We start from the raw sequence: 22087 nt of genomic DNA on the forward strand, positions 1-22087 counted from the left end.
TGAAGAAAAGTACAATCATCATATAGAAAATGAAGCTGTTTCCGGTTCCGGTTGGAGCGAGCGGTCGCATCTACACTTCGGTCCGCAGGTAGTATAACTTTTCATTACATTTCGTTATAGTACAACGGTTTGATTTGTCTAATCTTAGCAATTTCTTCTTAGCTAGCTACATAGCCGTCTTTGTATCAACGATAATTGCATAATTATCGTATTTCGTCGTCCTAACGTATCTGCCCAGCAGCTAGCTAAGCAGCTAGCTAACACCAGCACTGTAGAAACTATTACACTCAACTGAACGACTCGATTAGCGTAGTGTCAGCTAGCTACATAGTTGTCTTCGCTGTCTTCGTATCCAAGATAATTGTGCAGTTTAGAGTGTGTAGACTTAGAGTGATTATCTTATTTACCGAGGTTAGCTAGCCAGCTATTTGTCGTCCTTAACGTAGGAAATGCTGCTAGCTAGCTAGCCAACAGCTAGCCAACCTCTACCGAATTGAACTCCAACTACCCGGTCAACATTCCGCGTCGCTCCACAGGTAGTATCACATTTTCATTTCACTTCATTACAGTACAACGGTTTGATTTGTTTGATCGTAGCTAGCCAGCTACATAGCCGTCTTTGTATCTAAGACAATTGTGTAGTCTAGAGCGATTTTCTAGGTTAGCTGGCCAGCTATTGCCGTTCTTTTAACGTAGCTAGCCAGCTAGCCCCCGAATAGCAGCACTGTAGTAACTATTACAGTACAACGGTTTGTTTTGTTTGATCGTAGCTAGCTAGCTACATAGCCGTCTTTGTATCTAAGACAATTGTGTAGCCTAGAGCAATTTTCTAGGTTAGCTGGCCAGCTATTGTCGTTCTTTTAACGTAGCTAGCCAGCTAGCCCCCGAATAGTAGCACTGTAGTAACTATTACAGTACAACGGTTTGTTTTGTTTGATCGTAGCTAGCTAGCTACATAGCCGTCTTTGTATCTAAGACAATTGTGTAGCCTAGAGCGATTTTCTAGGTTAGCTAGACAGCTATTGTCGTTCTTTTAAGGTAACGTAACGCAATCAACCTGCTAGCTAGCCAGCTAGCCCCCGAATAGCAGCACTGTAGAAACTATTACACTCAACGGAACGACTTGATTAGTGTAGTGTCAACATCGCAGCCACTACCAGCTAGCCTACTCCAGCAGTACTGTATCATTTCAATCATTTTAGTCAATAAGATTCTTGCTACGTAAGCTTAACTTTCTGAACATTCGAGACGTGTAGTCCACTTGTCATTCCAATCTCCTTTGCATTAGCGTAGCCTCTTCTGTACCCTGTCAACTATGTGTCTATCTATCCCTGTTCTCTCCTCTCTGCACAGACCATACAAACGCTCCACACCGCGTGGCCGCGGCCACCCTGATCTGGTGGTCCCAGCGCGCACGACCCACGTGGAGTTCCTGGTCTCCGGTAGCCTCTGGAACTGCCGATCTGCGGCCAACAAGGCAGAGTTCATCTCAGCCTATGCCTCCCTCCAGTCCCTCGACTTTCTGGCACTGACGGAAACATGGATCACCACAGATAACACTGCTACTCCTACTGCTCTCTCTTCGTCCGCCCACGTGTTCTTGAAGATCAAGAGCTCAGTTCAATCCAACCTGCATAGCAGTATTTACACAGCAGCTCTTTTTCCAATGGTCAAATTAACTCACATATTGGTCTTGGGTACTGTATAAAAACCTACAACTACTACCAGGGTGACCCTCTCACAGGTATGCTTTCACTTGATATAATTACAACTGTGTGGGTACGGCATTAATTTAGTAAATAAAGGATTTTGTTTAAAAATAAAAATTCTGCCCCGTGTTGTCACGCCCTGATCTGTTTCACTTGTTCCTGTGATTGTCTCTACCTCCTCCAGGTGTCACTTATTTCCCCCAGTGTATTTATCCCTGTGTTTCCTGTCTCTATGTGCCAATTTGTCTTGTATGTTTTCAAGTCAACCAGCATGTTTTTCCCGTGCTCCTGTTTCCTTTTCCTAGTCTTTCTGGTTTTGACCCCTGCCTGTTTTGTCTGGACCCGCCTGCCTGCCCTGATATCGAGTTTGTCTGCCACTCTGTACCTCTTGGACTCAGAATCTGGTTTTGACCTTTTGCCTGTCCACGACCATTCTCTTGCCTACTCTTTTTGGATATAAATACAAAACTAAGACTTTGGGTCTCACCTTGTGCCCTTATACTTGTGGGATTAGATCTCCCAATCATGGAACTATGAGCCAATTGTTTTAGCAGACGACACCACCACTCATAGAAGTTGGGAAACAAATACGAGTTGACCACCATTGTCATCTATTTCTTGTAATGATTTTTAATTGAAATAATAATTGTTGTCCTTCAAACTTTGCTTTTGCCAAATAATTGTCCATTTGCAGCAATTACAGCCTTGCAGACCTTTGGCATTCTAGTTGTAAATTTCTTGAGGTAATCTGAAGAGATTTCACCCCATGCTTACTGAATCACCTCCCACAAGTTTTTGGATTGGCTTGATGGGCTTGATGGGCACTTCTTACATACCATACGGTCAAGCTGCTCCCACAACAGCTCAATAGGTTTGAGATCCGGTGACAGTGCTAGCCACTCCATTATAGACAGAATACCAGCGGACTGCTTCTTCGCTAAGTAGTTATTGCATAGTTTGGAGCTGTGCTTTGGGTCATTGTCCTGTTGTAGGAGGAAATTGGCTCCAATGAAGCACCGTCCACAGGGTACTGCATGGTGTTGCAAAATGGAGTGATTGCCTTCCTCCTTCAAGATCCCGTTTACCCTGTAAAACTCTCCCACTTTACCATCACCAAAACACAACACCCTCAGACCATCACATTGCCTCCACCATGCTTAACAGATGGCATCAAGCAGTCCTCCAGCATCTTTTCATTTGTTCTGCGTCTCACAAATGTTCTTCTTTGTGATCGGAACACCTCAAACTTGGATTTGTCTGTCCAAAACACTTTTTTCCAATCTGTCCAGTGTCTGTGTTCTTTTGCTCATCTTAGTCTTTTCTTTTTATTGGCCAGTCTGAGATATGGCTTTTTCTTTGCAACTCCCGGAGTCACCTCTTCACTGGTGACGTTGAGACTGGTGTTTTGCAGTTAGTATTTAATGAAGCTGTCATTTGAGGACTTGTGAGGCGTCTGTTTCTCAAACTAGACACTCTAATGTACTTGTCCTCTTACACAGTTGTGCACCGAGGCCTCCCACTCCTCTTTATATTCGGATTAGAGCCAGTTTGCGCTGTTCTGTGAAGGGAGTAGTACACCGCGTTGTACGAGATCTTCAGTTTCTTGGCAATTTTTCACATGGAATAGCCTTCATTTCTCAGAACAAGAATAGACTGACGAGTTTCAAAATAAAGGTCTTTCTTGCTGGCCATTTGAGCCTGTAATCGAACCCACAAATACTGATGCTCCAAATACTCAACTAGTCTAAAGAAGGCCAGTTTAGTTGCTTCTTTAATCAAAACAACTGCTATGTTTCACTATATTGGATCACTCCAATATATTGGTAACACTCTGCGGAGGAGGGATACATCCGAGGTGAGGATTTACAGATTTACTCCCTTGTCACGGCTGGGATCCGCCCCTATATATAGACCCCATGTTCTCTTTCATTTTCTTGACGGACGCCCGCAAGGTCTGAGGTACAAACTTTCTGAAATTCGCTTGGTAAGTCACTGGTAAGTGTAATATCTTGCGTGGAAGTATACTCAATGGCTGTTTGCAGCCTGGAGCAGCTGGCCACATGGCCAGCCCTTCCTCTTGAGTGCTCCACCTGCTGCGCTTGGTTGATCTTTATCTTCCGCCCGTGGTTTGTCGTACTTGTGGTTTGTTAGCGTTACACTACGACTCCGTGTGCATCCATTAGTATGGTGGCTCTTGCTGCCACAAACTGTAATTTACCTTACACAACTTGCCCACTGGCTTGTTCTATGTGTGTTTTGTGAATTGCTTTAACATCCTGCTGTCACGGATCCCTCTGGAACCTTCATTGCGCACACCTGGCCCCCATTGATTGTATTTGTATACAGTTGAAGTCGGAAGTTTACATACACATAGGTTGGAGTCATTAAAAGTCGTTTTTCAACAACTCCACAAATGTCTTGTTAACAAACTATAGTTTTGGCAAGTCGGTTAGGACACCTACTTTGTACATGACACAAGTCATTTTTCCAAAAATTGTTTACAGACAGATTATTTCACTTATAATTCACTGTATCACAATTCCAGTGGGTCAGAAGTTTACATACACTAAGTTGACTGTGCCTTTAAACAGCTGGGAAAATTCCAGAAAAATCATGTCATGGCTTTAGAAGCTTCTGATAGGTTAACTGACATCATTTGAGCCAATTGGAGGTGTACCTGTGGATGTATTTCAAGGCCTACCTTCAAACTCAGTGCCTCTTTGCTTGACCTCATGGGAAAATCAAAAGAAATCAGCCAAGACCTCAGAAAAAAATGTAGACCTCCACAAGTCTGTTTCATCCTTGGGAGCAATTGCCAAACACCTGATGGTACCACGTTCATCTGTACAAACAATTGTATGCAAGTATAAACACCATGGGACCACGCAGCTGTCATACCGCTCAGGAAGGAGACGCGTTCTGTCTCCTAAAGATGAACGTACTTTGGTGCGAAAAGTGCAAATCAATCCCAGAACAACAGCAAAGGACCTTGTGAAGATGCTGGAGGAAACCGGTACAAAAGTATCTATATCCACAGTAAAAAGGAGTCCTATATCGACATAACCTAAAAGGTCGCTCATCAAGGAAGAAGCCAGTGCTCCAAAACCGCCATAAAAAAAGCCAGACTGAGGTTTGCAACTGCACATGGGGAGAAAGATTGTACTTTTTGGTAAAATGTCCTCTGGTCTGATGAAACAAAAATAGAACTGTTGGCCATAATGGACATTGTTATGTTTGGAGGAAAAAGAAAAACACCATGCCAACCATGAAGCACGGGGGTGGCAGCATCATGTTGTGGGGGTGCTTTGCTGCAGAGGGACTGGTGCACTTCACAAAATAGATGGCATCATGAGGCTGGAAAACTATGTGAATATATTGAAGCAACATCTCAAGACATCAGTCAGGAAATTAAAGCTTGGTCGCAAAAGGTTCTTCCAAATGGATAATGACCCCAAGCATACTTCCAAAGTTGTGGCCAAATGGCTTAAGGACAACAAAGTCAAGGTATTGGAGTAGAGGTCGACCGATTGTGATTTTTCAACGCCGATACCGATTATTGGCGGGCCATAAAAGCCTATACCGATTTAATTGCCTGATTTTTATTTTTTTATATATTTTTTTATTTTATTTTTTGGTGGGGGGGGGGGGGGGTGTTTTTTTTGTAATAATGAGAATTACAACAATACTGAATGAACACTTATTTTAACTTAATATAATACATCAATAAAATCAATTTATCCTCAAGTAAATAATGAAACATGTTCAATTTGTTTTAAATAATGCAAAAACAAAGTGTCAGAGAAGAAAGTCAAAGTGCAATATGTGCTATGTAAGAAAGCTTACATTTCAGTTCCTAGCTCAGAACATGAGAACATATGAAAGCTGGTGGTTCCTTTTAACATGAGTCTTCAATATTCCCAGGTAAGATGTTTTAGGTTGTAGTTATTATAGGAATTATAGGACTATTTCCCTCTATACCATTTGTTTTTCGTTAACCTTTGACTATTGGATGTTCTTATAGGCACTTTAGTATTGCCAGTGTAACAGTATAGCTTCCGTCCCTCTCCTTGCTCCTCCCTAGGCTTGAACCAGCAACACAATGACAACAGCCACCATCGAAGCAGCGTTACCCAATGGGAACAACTACTAGAAGGCTCAGAGCGAGTGACGTTTTAAACGCTATTAGCGCATGCTAACTAGCTAGCCATTTCACTTCGGTTACACCTGACACATCTCGGGAGTTGATAGACTTGAAGTCATAAACAGCGCAATGCTTGATGCACAATGAAGAGCTGCTTGCAAAACGCACGAAAGTGCTGTTTGAATGAATGTTTATGCGCCTGCTTCTGCCTACCACCGCTCAGTCAGATACTTAGATACTTGTATGTTTGTATGCTCAGTCAGATTATATGTAACTGGGTGGGTTCTGTCTCCTAAAGATGAACGTACTTTGGTGCGAAAAGTGCAAATCAATCCCAGAACAACAGCAAAGGACCTTGTGAAGATGCTGGAGGAAACCGGTACAAAAGTATCTATATCCACAGTAAAAAGGAGTCCTATATCGACATAACCTAAAAGGTCGCTCATCAAGGAAGAAGCCAGTGCTCCAAAACCGCCATAAAAAAAGCCAGACTGAGGTTTGCAACTGCACATGGGGAGAAAGATTGTACTTTTTGGTAAAATGTCCTCTGGTCTGATGAAACAAAAATAGAACTGTTGGCCATAATGGACATTGTTATGTTTGGAGGAAAAAGAAAAACACCATGCCAACCATGAAGCACGGGGGTGGCAGCATCATGTTGTGGGGGTGCTTTGCTGCAGAGGGACTGGTGCACTTCACAAAATAGATGGCATCATGAGGCTGGAAAACTATGTGAATATATTGAAGCAACATCTCAAGACATCAGTCAGGAAATTAAAGCTTGGTCGCAAAAGGTTCTTCCAAATGGATAATGACCCCAAGCATACTTCCAAAGTTGTGGCCAAATGGCTTAAGGACAACAAAGTCAAGGTATTGGAGTAGAGGTCGACCGATTGTGATTTTTCAACGCCGATACCGATTATTGGCGGGCCATAAAAGCCTATACCGATTTAATTGCCTGATTTTTATTTTTTTATATTTTTTTTATTTTATTTTTTGGTGGGGGGGGGGGGTGTTTTTTTGTAATAATGAGAATTACAACAATACTGAATGAACACTTATTTTAACTTAATATAATACATCAATAAAATCAATTTAGCCTCAAGTAAATAATGAAACATGTTCAATTTGTTTTAAATAATGCAAAAACAAAGTGTCAGAGAAGAAAGTCAAAGTGCAATATGTGCTATGTAAGAAAGCTTACATTTCAGTTCCTAGCTCAGAACATGAGAACATATGAAAGCTGGTGGTTCCTTTTAACATGAGTCTTCAATATTCCCAGGTAAGATGTTTTAGGTTGTAGTTATTATAGGAATTATAGGACTATTTCCCTCTATACCATTTGTTTTTCGTTAACCTTTGACTATTGGATGTTCTTATAGGCACTTTAGTATTGCCAGTGTAACAGTATAGCTTCCGTCCCTCTCCTTGCTCCTCCCTAGGCTTGAACCAGCAACACAATGACAACAGCCACCATCGAAGCAGCGTTACCCAATGGGAACAACTACTAGAAGGCTCAGAGCGAGTGACGTTTTAAACGCTATTAGCGCATGCTAACTAGCTAGCCATTTCACTTCGGTTACACCTGACACATCTCGGGAGTTGATAGACTTGAAGTCATAAACAGCGCAATGCTTGATGCACAATGAAGAGCTGCTTGCAAAACGCACGAAAGTGCTGTTTGAATGAATGTTTATGCGCCTGCTTCTGCCTACCACCGCTCAGTCAGATACTTAGATACTTGTATGTTTGTATGCTCAGTCAGATTATATGTAACGCAGGACATGCTAGATAATATCTAGTAATATCATCAACCATGTGTAGGTAACTAGTGACTATGATTGATTGTTTTTTATAAGATAAGTTTAATTCTAGCTAGCAACTTACCTTGGCTTACTGCATTCGTGTAACAAGCAGGCTCCTTGTGGAGTGCAACGAGAGAGAGGCGGGTCATTATTGCGTTGGTCTAACTGTAAGGTTGCAAGATTGGATCCCCGAGCTGACAAGGTGAAAATTTGTCGTTCGTGTCAGGAAATGTGAAACAGGGTTTAAATGTATTTGGCTAAGGTGTATGTAAACTTCTGACTTCAACTGTATATGTGCCCTTCCTATTCCTCCACGCGGGTCACCACATAAGCTCTCCCAGGGCGTCGGACTCCTGCTCCATGGCCTTGTTGGCTTGGCTGAGCTCATGGCTTCTGTTTGTGACAGGTGTGATGGTGATCCCTGGGGATCTGCATACCATGGTGCTGTCCATTATTGTTAACATGTCCGTTGGTGCGTGAGTACCTATGCTGTGTTTTTTGGGCTTTCGTGCCCTTGTGGATTGTGCAGATGATTACGGGTCTCGTCCTCTGTTAATCATTGTGCGCCTGTGTTTTATTCAAGGTACTCCTCGCTCTTCTGTTTGGGTTTCAACCCTGTGTTTTTGTTACGTGTTTGTTTGGTCTTCGTCCCCGTGCCTTTACATGGTACGCTGTAATTTGGGGTATAATTAAAAAAAACTATTACGCATTCCTGCGCCTGTCTCCCGATCCTTCATGCCAGCTTGACACCTGCTAATTATACTGCATGGTTTTTTCTTGTTCTTTTCCTTGCAGAGTGTAAGAGTATCGTGGTGGGCTTCCACTATGTTGAGACATTAACTTTGGTGTTCCTTAACAGAGTTACTCCATCATTGTGCTGTTTTTACATAGGTAATATTGCAGTAAAAAAACGTTACTGGGTAATTTATCCCTCACCGGGTTCCTATTCCTCCACGCGGGTCACCACATAAGCTCTCCCAGGGCGTCGGACCCCTGCTCCATGGCCTTGTTGGCTTGGCTGAGCTCATGGCTTCTGTTTGTGACAGAAGTTTGTGTACCTCGTGTATGCACTGCCTGGGTTTGAGCCACACGGAGAGGAAGGTGGAACCCCTACTGGATGCCCGTTTGTGTGGTGTTCACATAACGCTTACGCCTGGTGCGATTGGAGGCCATGCGCGAGTGGGTCGGCTAGGCTGGGGACGAGCTCCCTCCCTCAGGAGTGGTGTGCAGCGAGCTGTTAGTCCCTCTACAGGGCCCAGCCTAGCCGACCCTGTTGCCTCAGCTGCAGGTAGGCACAGAGGAGTTTCTCCGGGAAGCCATGGAGGTGTCTTGCCTGCTTTCCCTGCTCTAGAGGGATATGGCTCGCACTGAACGCACGGGCCATGGTGCAGCCGGTTACCTCCTGGCACCATCTCTGGCTGGCCCAATCCCGTCTGCCAGCTGCTCTCCAGAGCACATTTACTACTCAACCCATCACCACAGGGCTGACGTTAGCTGAGGGGTTGATGATATTCTGGAGCAGACCGATAAGGTTCGTAAGGACCGGGAGACCATGAGACAGTTCATGCCACCTCGTCAGGCCCCGGGTCCAAGGCAGATGGACCTTCGCCACCCACCTGCACCCGAACGATGGTGGGGTCCCTCTCCTGCCCCACCACCTCGTGCTAAGGGACAACAGCGGGGAGGGGCACAGCGTGCAATGAAGCAACAGCTTGTTTTTCCCACACGGGTCTTCCCCGTTTTTTTGCAGAGGTACTGGGTAATTTATCCCTCACCGGGTTCCTATTCCTCCAAGCGGGTCACGACATAAGCTCTCCCAGGGCATCGGACCCCTGCTCCGTGGCCTTGTTGGCTTGGCTAAGCTTATGGCTTCAAGTTGTGACAGGTGTGATGGTGTCAACTGTCACCACCAGTGGGATGTGCCTGGGGGACCCAGACGCTCAGGGCGCCAGAGGAGAGGCGGGCCCCGGCATTACCCATAACACACCCTTCCCCGGCCTCGGCCGCTTCTCCCAGTCTCAAAGGGCAAAGTGGGGTATCCACAATGCTCGAGGGGTACCGATTCCAATTTCGGTGCCGGCCACCATCCTTCAGGGACCTTCGTGTCACCACTGTGGCCGACCCACTGATGAAAACCCTGCGACTGGAGATCTCCTCACTCCTGGACAAGGGTGCCATCCGCAGGATCGAGACATCAGAATGGCTAGGTGGGTTCTACTCCACTTATTTGTGGTCCCAAAAAGAGACGGAGGGTGCGGGCACTGGCTGCCTATGTGGAGGGGACATGGTCGGTGAGAACAGACCAGCTCTTTGTCTGCTATGGTGAGAGAGTTGGCTCAGGTCTCCAACCTGACTCTGCCACACTCCCCGTGCACCCCCCCCAAAAACATTTGGGGACTGCCTCTCGGGCTAGCCGTGTTCGCTCATAACGCTGCCGCTATGCTTTAGCTGCTGCCTTCTCCTTCCTCTCTGCTTCTACCTGCTCCCAGGGCAGGTGATCCTTCCCGGCCAGGATCTCCTCCCACGTCCAGGATCCCTTGCCATTCAAAATGTCCTCCCACGTCCATGCTTCCTTACCACGCCGTTTGGTCCGTTTGTGGTGGGAAGCATTGTCACGGCCGTTAAAAGAAGAGGACGGACCTCCAGCAACTCCTGTGGTGGGCCGGGCGCAGTGCACGCTAACCAGGTCGCCAGGTGCACAGTGTTTCCTCCCCGACACATTGGTGCGGCTGTTTTCCGGGTTTGATGCGGGCTGTGTTAAGAAGCAGTGCGGCTTGGTTGGGTTGTGTTTCGGAGGATGCATGGCTTCCGACCTTTCTCTCTCCCGAGCCCGTACGGGAGAGCTGTCCCTGATTGAGAACCATACCCGGCCAAAACAAAGAAATACAGAACATAGAAAAATGTACATAGAATGCCCACCCAAATCACACCCTGACCAAACCAAAATGGAGACAAAAAAATCTCTCTAGGGTCAGGGCGTGACACGATGTAAACACTTGCACAATTTTGCAACAATGGCCTCGCCTAACCGAACCACAGACTGAACGTTGCCAACTTTTAATTTGCAGTAAGATGCAACCACTTCCAGCTGATTGCAAGGAAACTTGCTTCGGTATAATGTTCGCGTACATTTGGCTATTGTGTACATAATGTACATCAAGTGCAATTTTAGGTAGGCCAGTTGAGAACAAGTTCTCATTTACAACTGCGACCTGACCAAGATAAAGTAAAGCAGTGCGACACAAATAACATCAGAGTTACACATGGAATAAACAAAAGTACAGTCAATAACACAATAGGAAAAAATCTATATACAGTGTGTGCAAATGATGTAAGATTAGGGAGGTAAGGCAATAAATAGGCCGTAGTGGCGAAGTAATTTCAATTTAGAAAATAAACACTGGAGTGATAGATGTGCAAGTAGAAATACTTGGGTGCAAAAGAGCAAAAATAAATAAATAACAATATGGGGATGAGGTAGTTGGCTGGGCTATTTACAGATGGGCTATGTACAGGTGCAGTGATCTGTGAGCTGCGCTGATAGCTGATGCATAAAGTTAGTGAGGGAGAAAGGGCAGGGCAGGGCAATGCATCAGAGATTAAAAATACATACCGGAAATACAAGCAGACAGAGCCAAACCGGTGCCCCAAAAAGTCTGGTTAATAATATTTTCCTGTGGACATCTTATCTTCACTTCCTATCACCAAAAGGACCATCACCACGGACAACTGGTGAAGTCAGTTTAAATATCATTGTATTCATCATTCTGGCTTCTTTTTTAGGGTGACTTAGTTTCAGTCTGATGTATTAGGCAACCCTTCTGGTAATTGGCTGACTCCACCCATGTGAGCACACTGTATTCATATAGACTCACTGTTGACAGATGCCTGCCTTTCCCCTGCCCTGCCCTGTCTGCTCAGGTCACAGTGGCCAGTCATTGGCCACGCACATGTCCCTCCCTGCTCCTTTAACTTGTTTTGCTGATGTGATGATCTCTTTCTTCCCTTCATTCAGACTTTGCCCCAGGTATGCTCAGTAGAATGTAACACAGCTTGCTGCTCTGCTTGCTCTGAACTCCATTTTTGGTTTGACACTGATCTTCAGCTGTTGGTTTTCCTTTGTTTCTAGGTAGGTTTTACAGATGCCGTTGTTTGTTCTAAACTATTTATGATGCTTTTGTTGTAGAGATTACCGCAGAGTAAAATTCAGAAACGTGTTTTATTTCCTAGCAACAGTTTGAAAAGAGTTGTACATGGACTGGACTGTCAAACTCCAGTACTTATACTGTTTTAAACATATCTGTCATTTAAAATCCTTTTTTTCTCCACCACCAATAGGATCGTCAGCCCACAGACTAAGCCATGACCCAAAGCAGCATGTTCCGTGAGGAGGCCTACACTGCCCTGATGAGGGGGGTCAAGGAGCTGGACCTCAACGGGCCAAACATACCCAGCGACTTAGTACTGATTGGCGACCAAGCCTTCCCACTGGCCATGAACGCCTGTGGCCAGGTCCTGATGGCTGCCTCATTCTACGGCCGAGGCCGGGTGGTGGTGCTGGGTCACGAGAGTTACCTCACTGCCTTTCCTGCCCTGGTGGAGAATGCGCTGACCTGGCTGACAGGCTCGTCCTGTGACAGCACGACCGTGGGCGTCCACCAGAGCTGTAAGGCCGTGGCCGACAATCTGAGCTACTCCAGCCTCCAACCCAAGGTAGGGGGATTCTGCGAGGGCCTGGGAGTGTATGTGACAGATGCGTACTGCGTGGGCCCAGAGGTGAAGGAGCTGGTAGAGTTCCTGAAGGCGGGAGGTGGGCTGCTGATGGCTGGCCAGGCGTGTAGCTGGGCCGAGGGACCCAAACAGAACACCCTGCTGGGTTTCCCTGGGAACAAGGTGTCCAGTGTGGCTGGCATCTACTTCTCGGAGCACCCTGGGGAGCTGGGTACTCTCCCTGTGCCTCCACAGATCCCTTCCAGCTGGCTGGCTGTGGCGTAAGTATTTGGCACTTCATAGAGAGAAGAGAAAAAGGCGGTGGCATATTAATATAGAGATAATGTAGTAAAACGGAAATGTATACATGGTGGTATTTTCTGCCTCAAATCACCACCTCCTATAACCAGGTGTAAAAAACAAAACAAGAAAGCGGAGTTTATTTAACTCCAGAAATCACCTGGTTAAATAAATGTTTAATCAATTGTTTCTTTGAGCTATTTTTATGTTTATGTGTCAAATCATACCTACACTTTCACTCTCTTCTTTCCCTAGGATGAGCATGGACTTCAAGGATGACCTGGAGTTCCTGCTGGAGGGCGTGACTGAGTTTGATATCCAGGGCGGGGCTATTTGCTCAGAGGTGCTGGTACACGGCCCTCTGGCATTCCCCATTGGCACCACACAGGACGGCAGGGCCTTTCTGGCCGGGGCATACTACGGCCAGGGCCGAGTCGTCGTGGTCACCCACGAGGGATACTTGGGCCGAGAGCAGATGTCCCCCTTCATGCTCAATGCCGTGCGCTGGTTAGATCAGGGTCGTAACGGCTTGGTAGGCATTCTGCCCCAGCTCGGCTCCGCCCACACCCTGCTGAGCAAGTCTGGCCTGCCCTGTGAGAAGAGCGGCTTCAGAAAGGAGCTCAGCGTCTATGTCTGCACCTCCTACAGCGACGCCCAGGCCGACGAAATCCAGGACTTTGTGGCCGAGGGCGGGGGCCTACTGATCGGGGGCCACGCCTGGTACTGGGCCCAGGCTAACCCGGGCCACAAAGCCATGACAGGGTACGCAGGCAACCGCATCCTCAACAAGATGGGCCTCAGCCTGTTGGGGAACACTCTGGATGCAGGCTGCTACAAGGCCCCCGTCCCGGGTCAGACCTGCTCTGAGGGCTTCCACTTCCGCCACCTGCTGCGCCGCTTTGCCGGTCACGTGACCCAGGGCGAGGCGCTGACGGAGCATGAGGAGGCCGGTCTGAAGAAGCTCGGCAGCGACTGTGCCAATTACTTGCACATGCGGGCGCACGATTGTGCCTCGTACACCTCGGTGGTGGCCATGCTCACTGACGTGCTGAAGGAGGCGGGCATCCCCCAGGTGTGCCACAGCTGTCCGGTGATAAGCGCCAAGGACCACCTGCTGCTCAGTGTAGGTGCGGAGGTGTACAAGGTGTGCCAGGACCCAGACGCCCTACTGCCTTACCTGATCAAGGACCAGCCAATGATGCCTGCCTTGTCCAATGCCAGGGTTAGGATCAACTGTAATACAGCAGGTTAGTTGTCTCTCATTCTCTCTTATGGGACATGAGCTCTAAAATGGAGGATCATGGGTCTAATGGAGATGGTTTAGTCTTGGGAACCAATATGAAACACACCAGGAGTAATGGCTTAGCTAAAACGGGTGTGAAAAAATACTTTTCACAATAGCTACTCTGCTTATATGCAAGTTCATTGGTTAGCGTGGTAATGCGTGTTTCTAACCTTACTCTCACTATGATATTCTGTTGTGTTGGAATATAACCACTACGAAACATTGTCTTAGGCGGAGAGGAGTGGCTCAGCACTGGTCTGTTCCTTTCCCCTGGGATGAGGACGTACATGGCCATGCCACCACAAATCGTCAACCAGGGCTGGAAGGTATCCAATACTGCTTTTTGTTTTGTCTTATAATTATAAGTTCTATTGAATCAAATAATGTTTTATTTGTTTTGCGATCAAGCCCTCAAGAACTTTGTGAATTGATTGATTGACTGATGCCCCTGTTACCATCAGGTCCAGATAGGCTGTCAGACTGACAACATTGGGAATTCGAACGAGCTGAAGCGAGCGCCAGTGGTTCATGAGCGCTTCCCCATAGACTCAGAGATGATGCAGGTGTGGAACCTGTGGGGCGGTCTCCTCTATCTCATCGCCCCTCCTAAGACCCAGGTGGAGGGGGTGGATGTCATTATTCAGGGGGCTGTGCCGGCCCCCTACTACAAGACTGGTAAGTGGGTGGGAGAGGTGGGAGTCTATGATGCATTTTACACTTTGGTCTTACAATGCATCCAAGTGATTTATTATAAGGGTGTTACAACTATGAGTTGTTATAACCCATGAGTTGTTATGATCACTTATAGCAAGTGTTATAATGCACTATAAGTGTGCCATTTTTATTATATGTGTGTGCCTCTTAGAAAGTTTCACAGAGAGGATATTTCAATGAGACTAACCTGGATAAATACCAGGTGAATAAAAGATACATACACCATAAAGAGAACAAAGTACATTACTCCATCCAGCCCCCTCATTTATTAATTTACAATATATCTGTCTGGGAACCTTTTCACTTCATCCAGGCAGAATATTTCATATCTTTTAACCTCTTTTTGTACCCAATTTCTTGTAAATGAATCAAATCTTTATTCATTTCTCGGAGTTGTATTCATGTATTCTGATCTGCTATTCATGTATTCCTAATACATAATTGAGTTGCTTCCTGCTCGCTGTTGCCATTTAGAATGTACAATGATGAAGGCTGCCACAGATTAAAAAGGGAAATGACACAGCCTTTGTTCTCTATGAAACATCTGTAGAATACAGAGATGAACTAAGCTGAGAACAGCTATGCTCTCAGATAGACTGTGTCATTGCAGCTGTGTTATTAAAACTGAAGCTGAATCCCTGCTGTTATGAGAATGGATTTGCAATGTGCTACTCATCATTGTGGTAGGAAATCACACTGTCCCAAAGATGTGTCTGGTAATAGTCATCATGAAGGCCATTTAATGTATGTTGTTCACCTATGCTAGGCTTATCTGTTACCTCTAATTGGCATACCAAGCTGAGATGAGATTGATTGACTGATCATGAAGACACACACAGCCCAGTCATAACACCTCATTAAAATGATCAATTCTGTCAAATGATCCTGTATTTTCCTCCAACCATTGCCTCTCTCCTGTCTCTAGGGGTGACCACGCCTGCAGACTGGGCAGTTCTGCGGACCGCCCCTTCCCCCTGGGCAGAGATGGAGTTTGAGAACATCATCCTGACCGTCCACTCTGACGTGGTCCGAGGTCTGGATCGGCCTGACCTGGTGGCAGCGCTCTGGGATGACATCATGAGGGGAATAGCTGACCTGGCTGCCGTCCCCGCCAAGTTCCCACGCAAGGAGCGCTTCGTGGCCGACGTCCAGATCTCCCATGGTCAGCATCTGTCCCTCTTATTTCTTAGCATGGACAAACCGTCTTGACTGGAATTGACTATGGTAGGGAACCAGGGATTGTGTCATTGCTGGATATGAACAGGAAAAAGAGAGATTATCTGAAAAGATATATCCCCCCCAAAAATGTATATGTATTTTGAGTCAGGTAGGACAGTACCGATACAGTTTCTAAGTGAGTAAGTTGTTGTGCTGTAGAAAATGTGTTGTACGCAAGTAACCTACACTCTTAGGAGACTAAAAGTTTTCTTTGGCTGTCCCCATAGGAGAAGCCCTTTTGGTTCCAGGTAGAACCCTTTTTGCTTCCATGTAGAACCCTTTCCACAGAGCTACGTGGAACCAAAAAGTATTCTCCCATGGGGACAGACACAGAACCCGTTTGGAACCCTTATTTTAAAGAGTGTATAGCAGTGGGCTGCACAACCTCTGCCCTGTTAGTATCCAGACATTAATTAGACCATCTCCTTCCTCTCTCCCTTCCCCCCCTACAGGCTTCATGCATGCAGGCTACCCTATCATGATACAATCCTCCTCCGCCCCAAACCTGGTGAACCCTGTGGCAGCCCGCAGCTCGGGCCTGTGGGGAGCCATCCACGAGCTGGGTCACAACCAGCAGAGAGGAGTCTGGGAGTTCCCCTCGCACACCACTGAGTGCACGTGTAACCTGTGGTCAGTGTACGTGCACGAGGAGGTGTTGGGGGTGAATCGGGATCAGGCCCACCCCAACATGGCGCTGGCCAACCGACAGAGCCGTGCCGAGGGGTACGCTAAAGGGGGCAGGAATCTGGCCAGCTGGGACATGTGGGTGGCACTGGAGACCTACATGCAGGTGACATGAGATTGTAGCGACGTATACTGTATAGTACGCCCTGCTGAAGAGTAGGTTATGTACAAACCCTACAATTAGTGCTTGTGAAAAGGCATGTGTAGTTAGACAGGAAAGCATAGATGCGACAGTAAAACATCTACAATTTTTTTAAACTTTATCTAGGGTTGAGTTTGTGTAAACAGTTTCTCTTCGTTGTCCTCCTTCCCACCAGCTCCAGGACCAGTTTGGCTGGGACGCCTTCAAGAAGGTGTTTGCTGCCTACCACACCATGCAGAACGTGCCCAAAGACAACCAGGGAAAGATGAACCTGTATGCTGAGACCTTCTCCCTGGTGGTCGAGAGGAACCTGGCTCCTTTCTTCAAGGCCTGGGGCTGGCCCATTGAGCCCGCTACAGAGGAAAAGCTCTCTAACATGCCGGTGTGGAGCGACCACCCTATGGCCCAGTATGGCTGACCTATAGGGGAGGTCACCCCCTTAAATTGGGGGTCAGAGGTCACAGGTCAGGGATTGCTGGTGAAGGGTAGGTACCGTCTGGTGACGGGTTAAGGTAAAGGGGTGTTGATTAGGACTTTGCTGGCCTGGTGTAGAAATGCTACTGCAACAATCATGGTTGCGTCTACTGTGCAAATAAATAAATAATCATAACGGTTTTTGAAGTTATCACAAAGGGCTGGCTGAGGAGATTGGCTCTATTGTTGGCTATAAATGCAATTGTCTATTCTAGTGCACTTCAGAAGAGTCCGCGCAAGTGCCTTATTCATCATAAGTCGGATATTTTACAGGGTCTATTTCATTCCAAATGTAGTTATGTGCCCAATAAAGCACCTTATTCTGAAGTCCTTATTCTGAAGTCGCATATGTTTTTGATACTGTATACAAAGCTATAGAAGTGTACCACTTGTTACTTAATTTGTATTATTATATTATTCTCACTTATTCCTAGAAAGCACATACAGTGGGGAGAACAAGTATTTGATACACTGCCGATTTTGCAGGTTTTCCTACTTACAAAGCATGTAGAGGTCTGTCGTTTTTATCATAGGTACACTTTAACTGTGAGAGACGGAATCAAAAACAAAAATCCAGAAAATCACATTGTATGATTTTTAAGTAATTAATTTGCATTTTATTGCATGACATAAGTATTTGATCACCTACCAACCAGTAAGAATTCCCACTCTCACAGACCTGTTAGTTGTTCTTTAAGAAGCCCTCCTGTTCTCCACTCATTACCTGTATTAACTGCACCTGTTTGAACTCCTACATGTATAAAAGACACCTGTCCACACACTCAATCAAACAGACCCCAACCTCTCCACAATGGCCAAGACCAGAGAGCTGTGTAAGGACATCAGGGTTATAATTGTAGACCTGGACAAGGCTGGGATGGGCTACAGGACAATAGGCAAGCAGCTTGGTGAGAAGGCAACAACTGTTGGCACAATTATTAGAAAATGGAAGAAGTTCAAGATGACGGTCAATCACCCTCGGTCTGGGGCACCATGCAAGATCTCACCTCGTGGGGCATCAATGATCACAAAGAAGGTGAGGGATCAGCCCAGAACTACACGGCAGGACCTGATCAATGACCTGAAGAGAGCTGGGACCACAGTCTCAAAGAAAACCATTTGTAACACACTACGTCGTCATGGATTAAAATCCTGCAGCGCTGTCCAGGCCCATCTGAAGTTTGCCAATGACCATCTGGATGATCCAGAGGAGGAATGGGAGAAGGTCATGTGGTCTGATGAGACAAAAATAGAGCTTTTTGGTCTAAACTCCACTCGCTGTGTTTGGAGGAAGATGAAGGATAAGTACAACCCCAAGAACACCATCCCAACCGTGAAGCATGAAGGTGGAAACATCACTCTTTGGGGATGCTTTTCTGCAAAGGGGACAGGACGACTGCACAGTATTGAGGGGAGGATGGATGGGGCCATGTATCGCGAGATCTTGGCCAACCACCTCCTTCCCTCAGTAAGAGCATTGAAGATGGGTCGTGGCTGGGTCTTCCAGCATGACTATGAGCTGAAACACATAGCCAGGGCAACTAAGGAGTGGCTCCGTAAGAATCATCTCAAGGTCCTGGAGTGGCCTAGCCAGTCTCCAGACCTGAACCCAATAGCAAATCTTTGGAGGGAGCTGAAAGTCCGTATTGCCCAGCGACAGCCCCGAAACCTGAAGGATCTGGGGAAGGTCTGTATGGAGGAGTGGGCCAAAATCCCTGCTGCAGTGTGTGTAAACCTGGTCAAGAACTACAGGAAACGTGTGATCTCTGTAATTGCAAACACAGTTTTCTGTACCAAATATTAAGTTCTGCTTTTCTGATGTATCATATACTTATGTCATGCAATAAAATGCAAATTAATTACTTAAAAATCATACAATGTGATTTTCTGGATTTTTGTTTTAGATTCCGTCTCTTACAGTTGAAGTGTACCTATGATAAAAAATTACAGACCTCTACATGCTTTGTAAGTAGGAAAACCTGCAAAATCAGCAGTGTATCAAATACTTGTTCTCCCCACTGTATAAAGAATAATAAATCTCTCCAAACAGTTCTTCATTCATTCACTGTAGTTCATAATTACATTTTCACAGTAGGAAGCAGGACTTGGCTGAAGGACTGGTACTGGTATGTGAAGTAGTTTTAGCTCACTTTGCCACTGTCAAATCATGAATAGAAACGCATGAGTGGGATACTACTTCTCCGTCACTGCTTGGCAGTTGTTGTGAAACAAGTCCCCTGTTGGTACTTTAGAGTACTGCTGCAGGAAACCGTTCAGCTCCAGCAGTGAGCGCTGGTCCACTCAATTCTGCTCAGCGTTGAGGGTGGTGGCGCCACCGCTATGGACAGGCTCACCGTTGTTGTCCACACAGCAGTAAGCGTTCCTGATGTACTCGGGGATGTCGACGCGTCGGACGTTGTCGTTGACAATCCAGTTGTCTGTGGAGGGGATGGCGCCCACCAGCACGTAGGCCTGAGCGCAGTGGGCCTTGAACAGGTCGGTGAGCTGGGACTCGTGGCGGGCCCAGGCGTTCTGGTTGAGCTTGGGGTTCTGGGGCACCACGGTGGTCAGGGTGAAGGTGGCATTACGACTGGGGGGAAAAAGGAAGTGGGTGACCGTGTGAGATTAAGAAGAGAGGAAAAAGGAGAGATAGATTGTAGGTTCAAGCAATTTGTCAGAGTGGGTGTAGTCCTCGTTGAGCGCCTTTCTCTCACCCAGGTAAACCCCAGGGTGATCTTTCCCCAGCCAGTACCCATCCTTCATCTCTGCACCCCGCGAGCTGGGAGGGAAAATAAACTGCCGTTACAACCCAAAGTTTTAGATCAATTCAAACAGAAAATATCATTTGTCTTGAAACATTTTAGGCATCTCAGTTCATTTCAATGTTTTTTCTCACAATTTATTTAGGCAACAATCTGCCTCCGTATCGTACAACACAGGACACAACAAATATGATAATCTAGAGCCTTTTTCAATTTGTGTCACCAACATAGTTATTGATGTGAGTTGTTGAGGAGACCTTCCTATGCCATGTCTGTTTCTAGCCACAGACACATCTGCCCTGTTCTCATGACCCACCTGTGGCTCCACAAACCAGCGTTTCTCCCTGCCTCCTCCGTTGCTGGGCTGGAAGCGGTAGGCTGAATACACAGCAATGCGGTGGTTGGTGTCGTGCAGCGTGGCAAAGTGGTACCTGTTGTAGAAGCGCTGGCACAGGCGGGCAGCACCGGGGGAGTCAGCGCCCCAGCCTAGTACCTTCCCTGGTAAAAAATACTCCACACACTCTGAGATGTCCTCGAAGTTGGCCATCACATCCCCCTCAACAAGGGACAGGGTTCCAGCCAGGAATACAGACAGGGCTATTGGGATCGGCATCATTGGATGGGACGTTCCTACTTCCTAGTTGATTGCTTTCTCCTCGTGTTCTCTGGTCACGACTAGCTGTCTTCCCACTCACCTGTCCTGCACCAAGCTATGCCTCTGAAGCAGAGCCCAATGGTTGAACCCGTATAGCCTGTTTAACCAGCAGGTCACAGTGTCTGGGTAGATCCAAATGTACATGGTTCTCTCAGGTGGTGTGTACATTACATAGACCAGCTGTTCTGCTTTTGATGAAACCAAGATTGAACACTTTGGCATGAATGCCAAGCGTCACATCTGGAGGAAACCTGGCACCATCCCTACGGTGAAGCATGGTGGTGACAGCGTCATGCTATGGGGATGTTTTACAGTGGCAGGGACTAGAAGAATAGCCAGGATCGAGGCAAATATGAACGGAGCGAAGTACAGAGAGATCCTTGATGAAAACCTGCTCCAAAGCACTCAGGACCTCAGACTGGGGAGAAGGTTCACCTTCCAACAGGACAACAACACTAAGCACACAGCCAAGACAATGCAGGAGTGGCTTCGGGACAAGTCTCTGAATGTCCTTGAGTGGCCCAGCAAGAGCCTGGACTTGAACCTGATCTAACATCTCTGGAGAGATCTGAAAATAGCTGTGCAGCAACGCTCCCCATCCAACCTGACAGAGCTTGAGAGGATCTGCAGTGAGAAATGGGAGTAACTCCCCAAATACTAGTGTGCCAAGCTTGCAGCATCATGCCGAAGAAAACTCGAGCCTATAATCACTGCCAAAGGTGCTTTAACAAAGTACTGTGTAAAGGGTCTGAATACCTACCTGTATGTAAATGTGATATTTCCGTTTTTCTTTGTATACATTTGCAAACATTTTGAAAAACCTGTTTTTGCTTTGTCGTTGTGGGGTATTGTGTGTAGATTGACGAGGAAAAAATCTAATTTAATCAATTTTAGAATAAGGCTGTAACGTAACAATGTGGAAAAAGTCAAGGGGTCTGAATACTTTCTGAATGCACTGTATGTGAAGTCTAGTAAATGTGTGTGTGTAGGGTCAGTGCAGATAGTTCCGGTAACATTAATTGACATTTTAGTTGAAATTTTTAAATCCAAAAAATGATAGAGCAATGTGCAGTACCAGTCAAAAGTTTGCAAACACCTACTTATTTTTTATTATGTTCTGCATTGTAGAATAATAGTGAAGAAACATATGGAGTCATGTAGTAACCAAAAAAATGTTAAACAAATAAAAATATACTTTATATTTGAGATTCTTCAAAGTAGCCTTGATTGCCTTGATGACAGCTTTGCACACTCGTGGCATTCTCTCAACCAGCTTCACCTGGAAGGCTTTTCCAACAGTCTTGAAGGAGTTCCCAAATAAGCTGAGCACTTGTTGGCAACTTTTCCTTCACTCTGAATTCCAACTCAATCCCAAACCATCTCAATTGGGTTGAGGTCGAGTGATTGTGGAGGCAAGATAATCTGATGCAGCACTCCATCACTCTCCTTCTTGATCAAATAGCTCTTACACAGCCTGGAGGTTTGTTG

General features: G+C 46.2%; 1 protein-coding gene and 1 pseudogene across 5 annotated transcripts; one reads left to right on the forward strand and one right to left on the reverse strand.

The window, feature by feature from the left end:
• Nucleotides 1-22: 22 nt before the first annotated feature.
• Nucleotides 23-17509, forward strand: LOC135552707 (TRPM8 channel-associated factor homolog). Of its 5 annotated transcripts, none has more exons than XM_064984495.1 (10): nt 23-88; nt 1354-1744; nt 11671-11784; nt 11994-12646; nt 12921-13912; nt 14182-14276; nt 14412-14625; nt 15590-15826; nt 16335-16672; nt 16884-17509. In XM_064984495.1, exons 4-10 carry the CDS (start codon nt 12018-12020, stop codon nt 17124-17126), a joined length of 2748 nt encoding a protein of 915 aa, XP_064840567.1. In that variant the 5' UTR covers nt 23-88; nt 1354-1744; nt 11671-11784; nt 11994-12017; the 3' UTR covers nt 17127-17509. The 5 variants fall into 5 exon arrangements, with proteins under 5 accessions (XP_064840567.1, XP_064840569.1, XP_064840571.1 ...); XM_064984496.1 differs by lacking the exon at nt 23-88 and adding an exon at nt 451-536; XM_064984497.1 differs by lacking the exon at nt 11671-11784.
• A 1796-nt stretch (nt 17510-19305) lies between these two features.
• Nucleotides 19306-20599, reverse strand: LOC135551507 (endonuclease domain-containing 1 protein-like; annotated as a pseudogene).
• Nucleotides 20600-22087: the final 1488 nt, after the last annotated feature.

Source organism: Oncorhynchus masou, chromosome 13 (genome assembly GCF_036934945.1).
Source record: "Oncorhynchus masou masou isolate Uvic2021 chromosome 13, UVic_Omas_1.1, whole genome shotgun sequence".
Classification (NCBI taxonomy): Eukaryota; Metazoa; Chordata; class Actinopteri; order Salmoniformes; family Salmonidae; genus Oncorhynchus; species Oncorhynchus masou.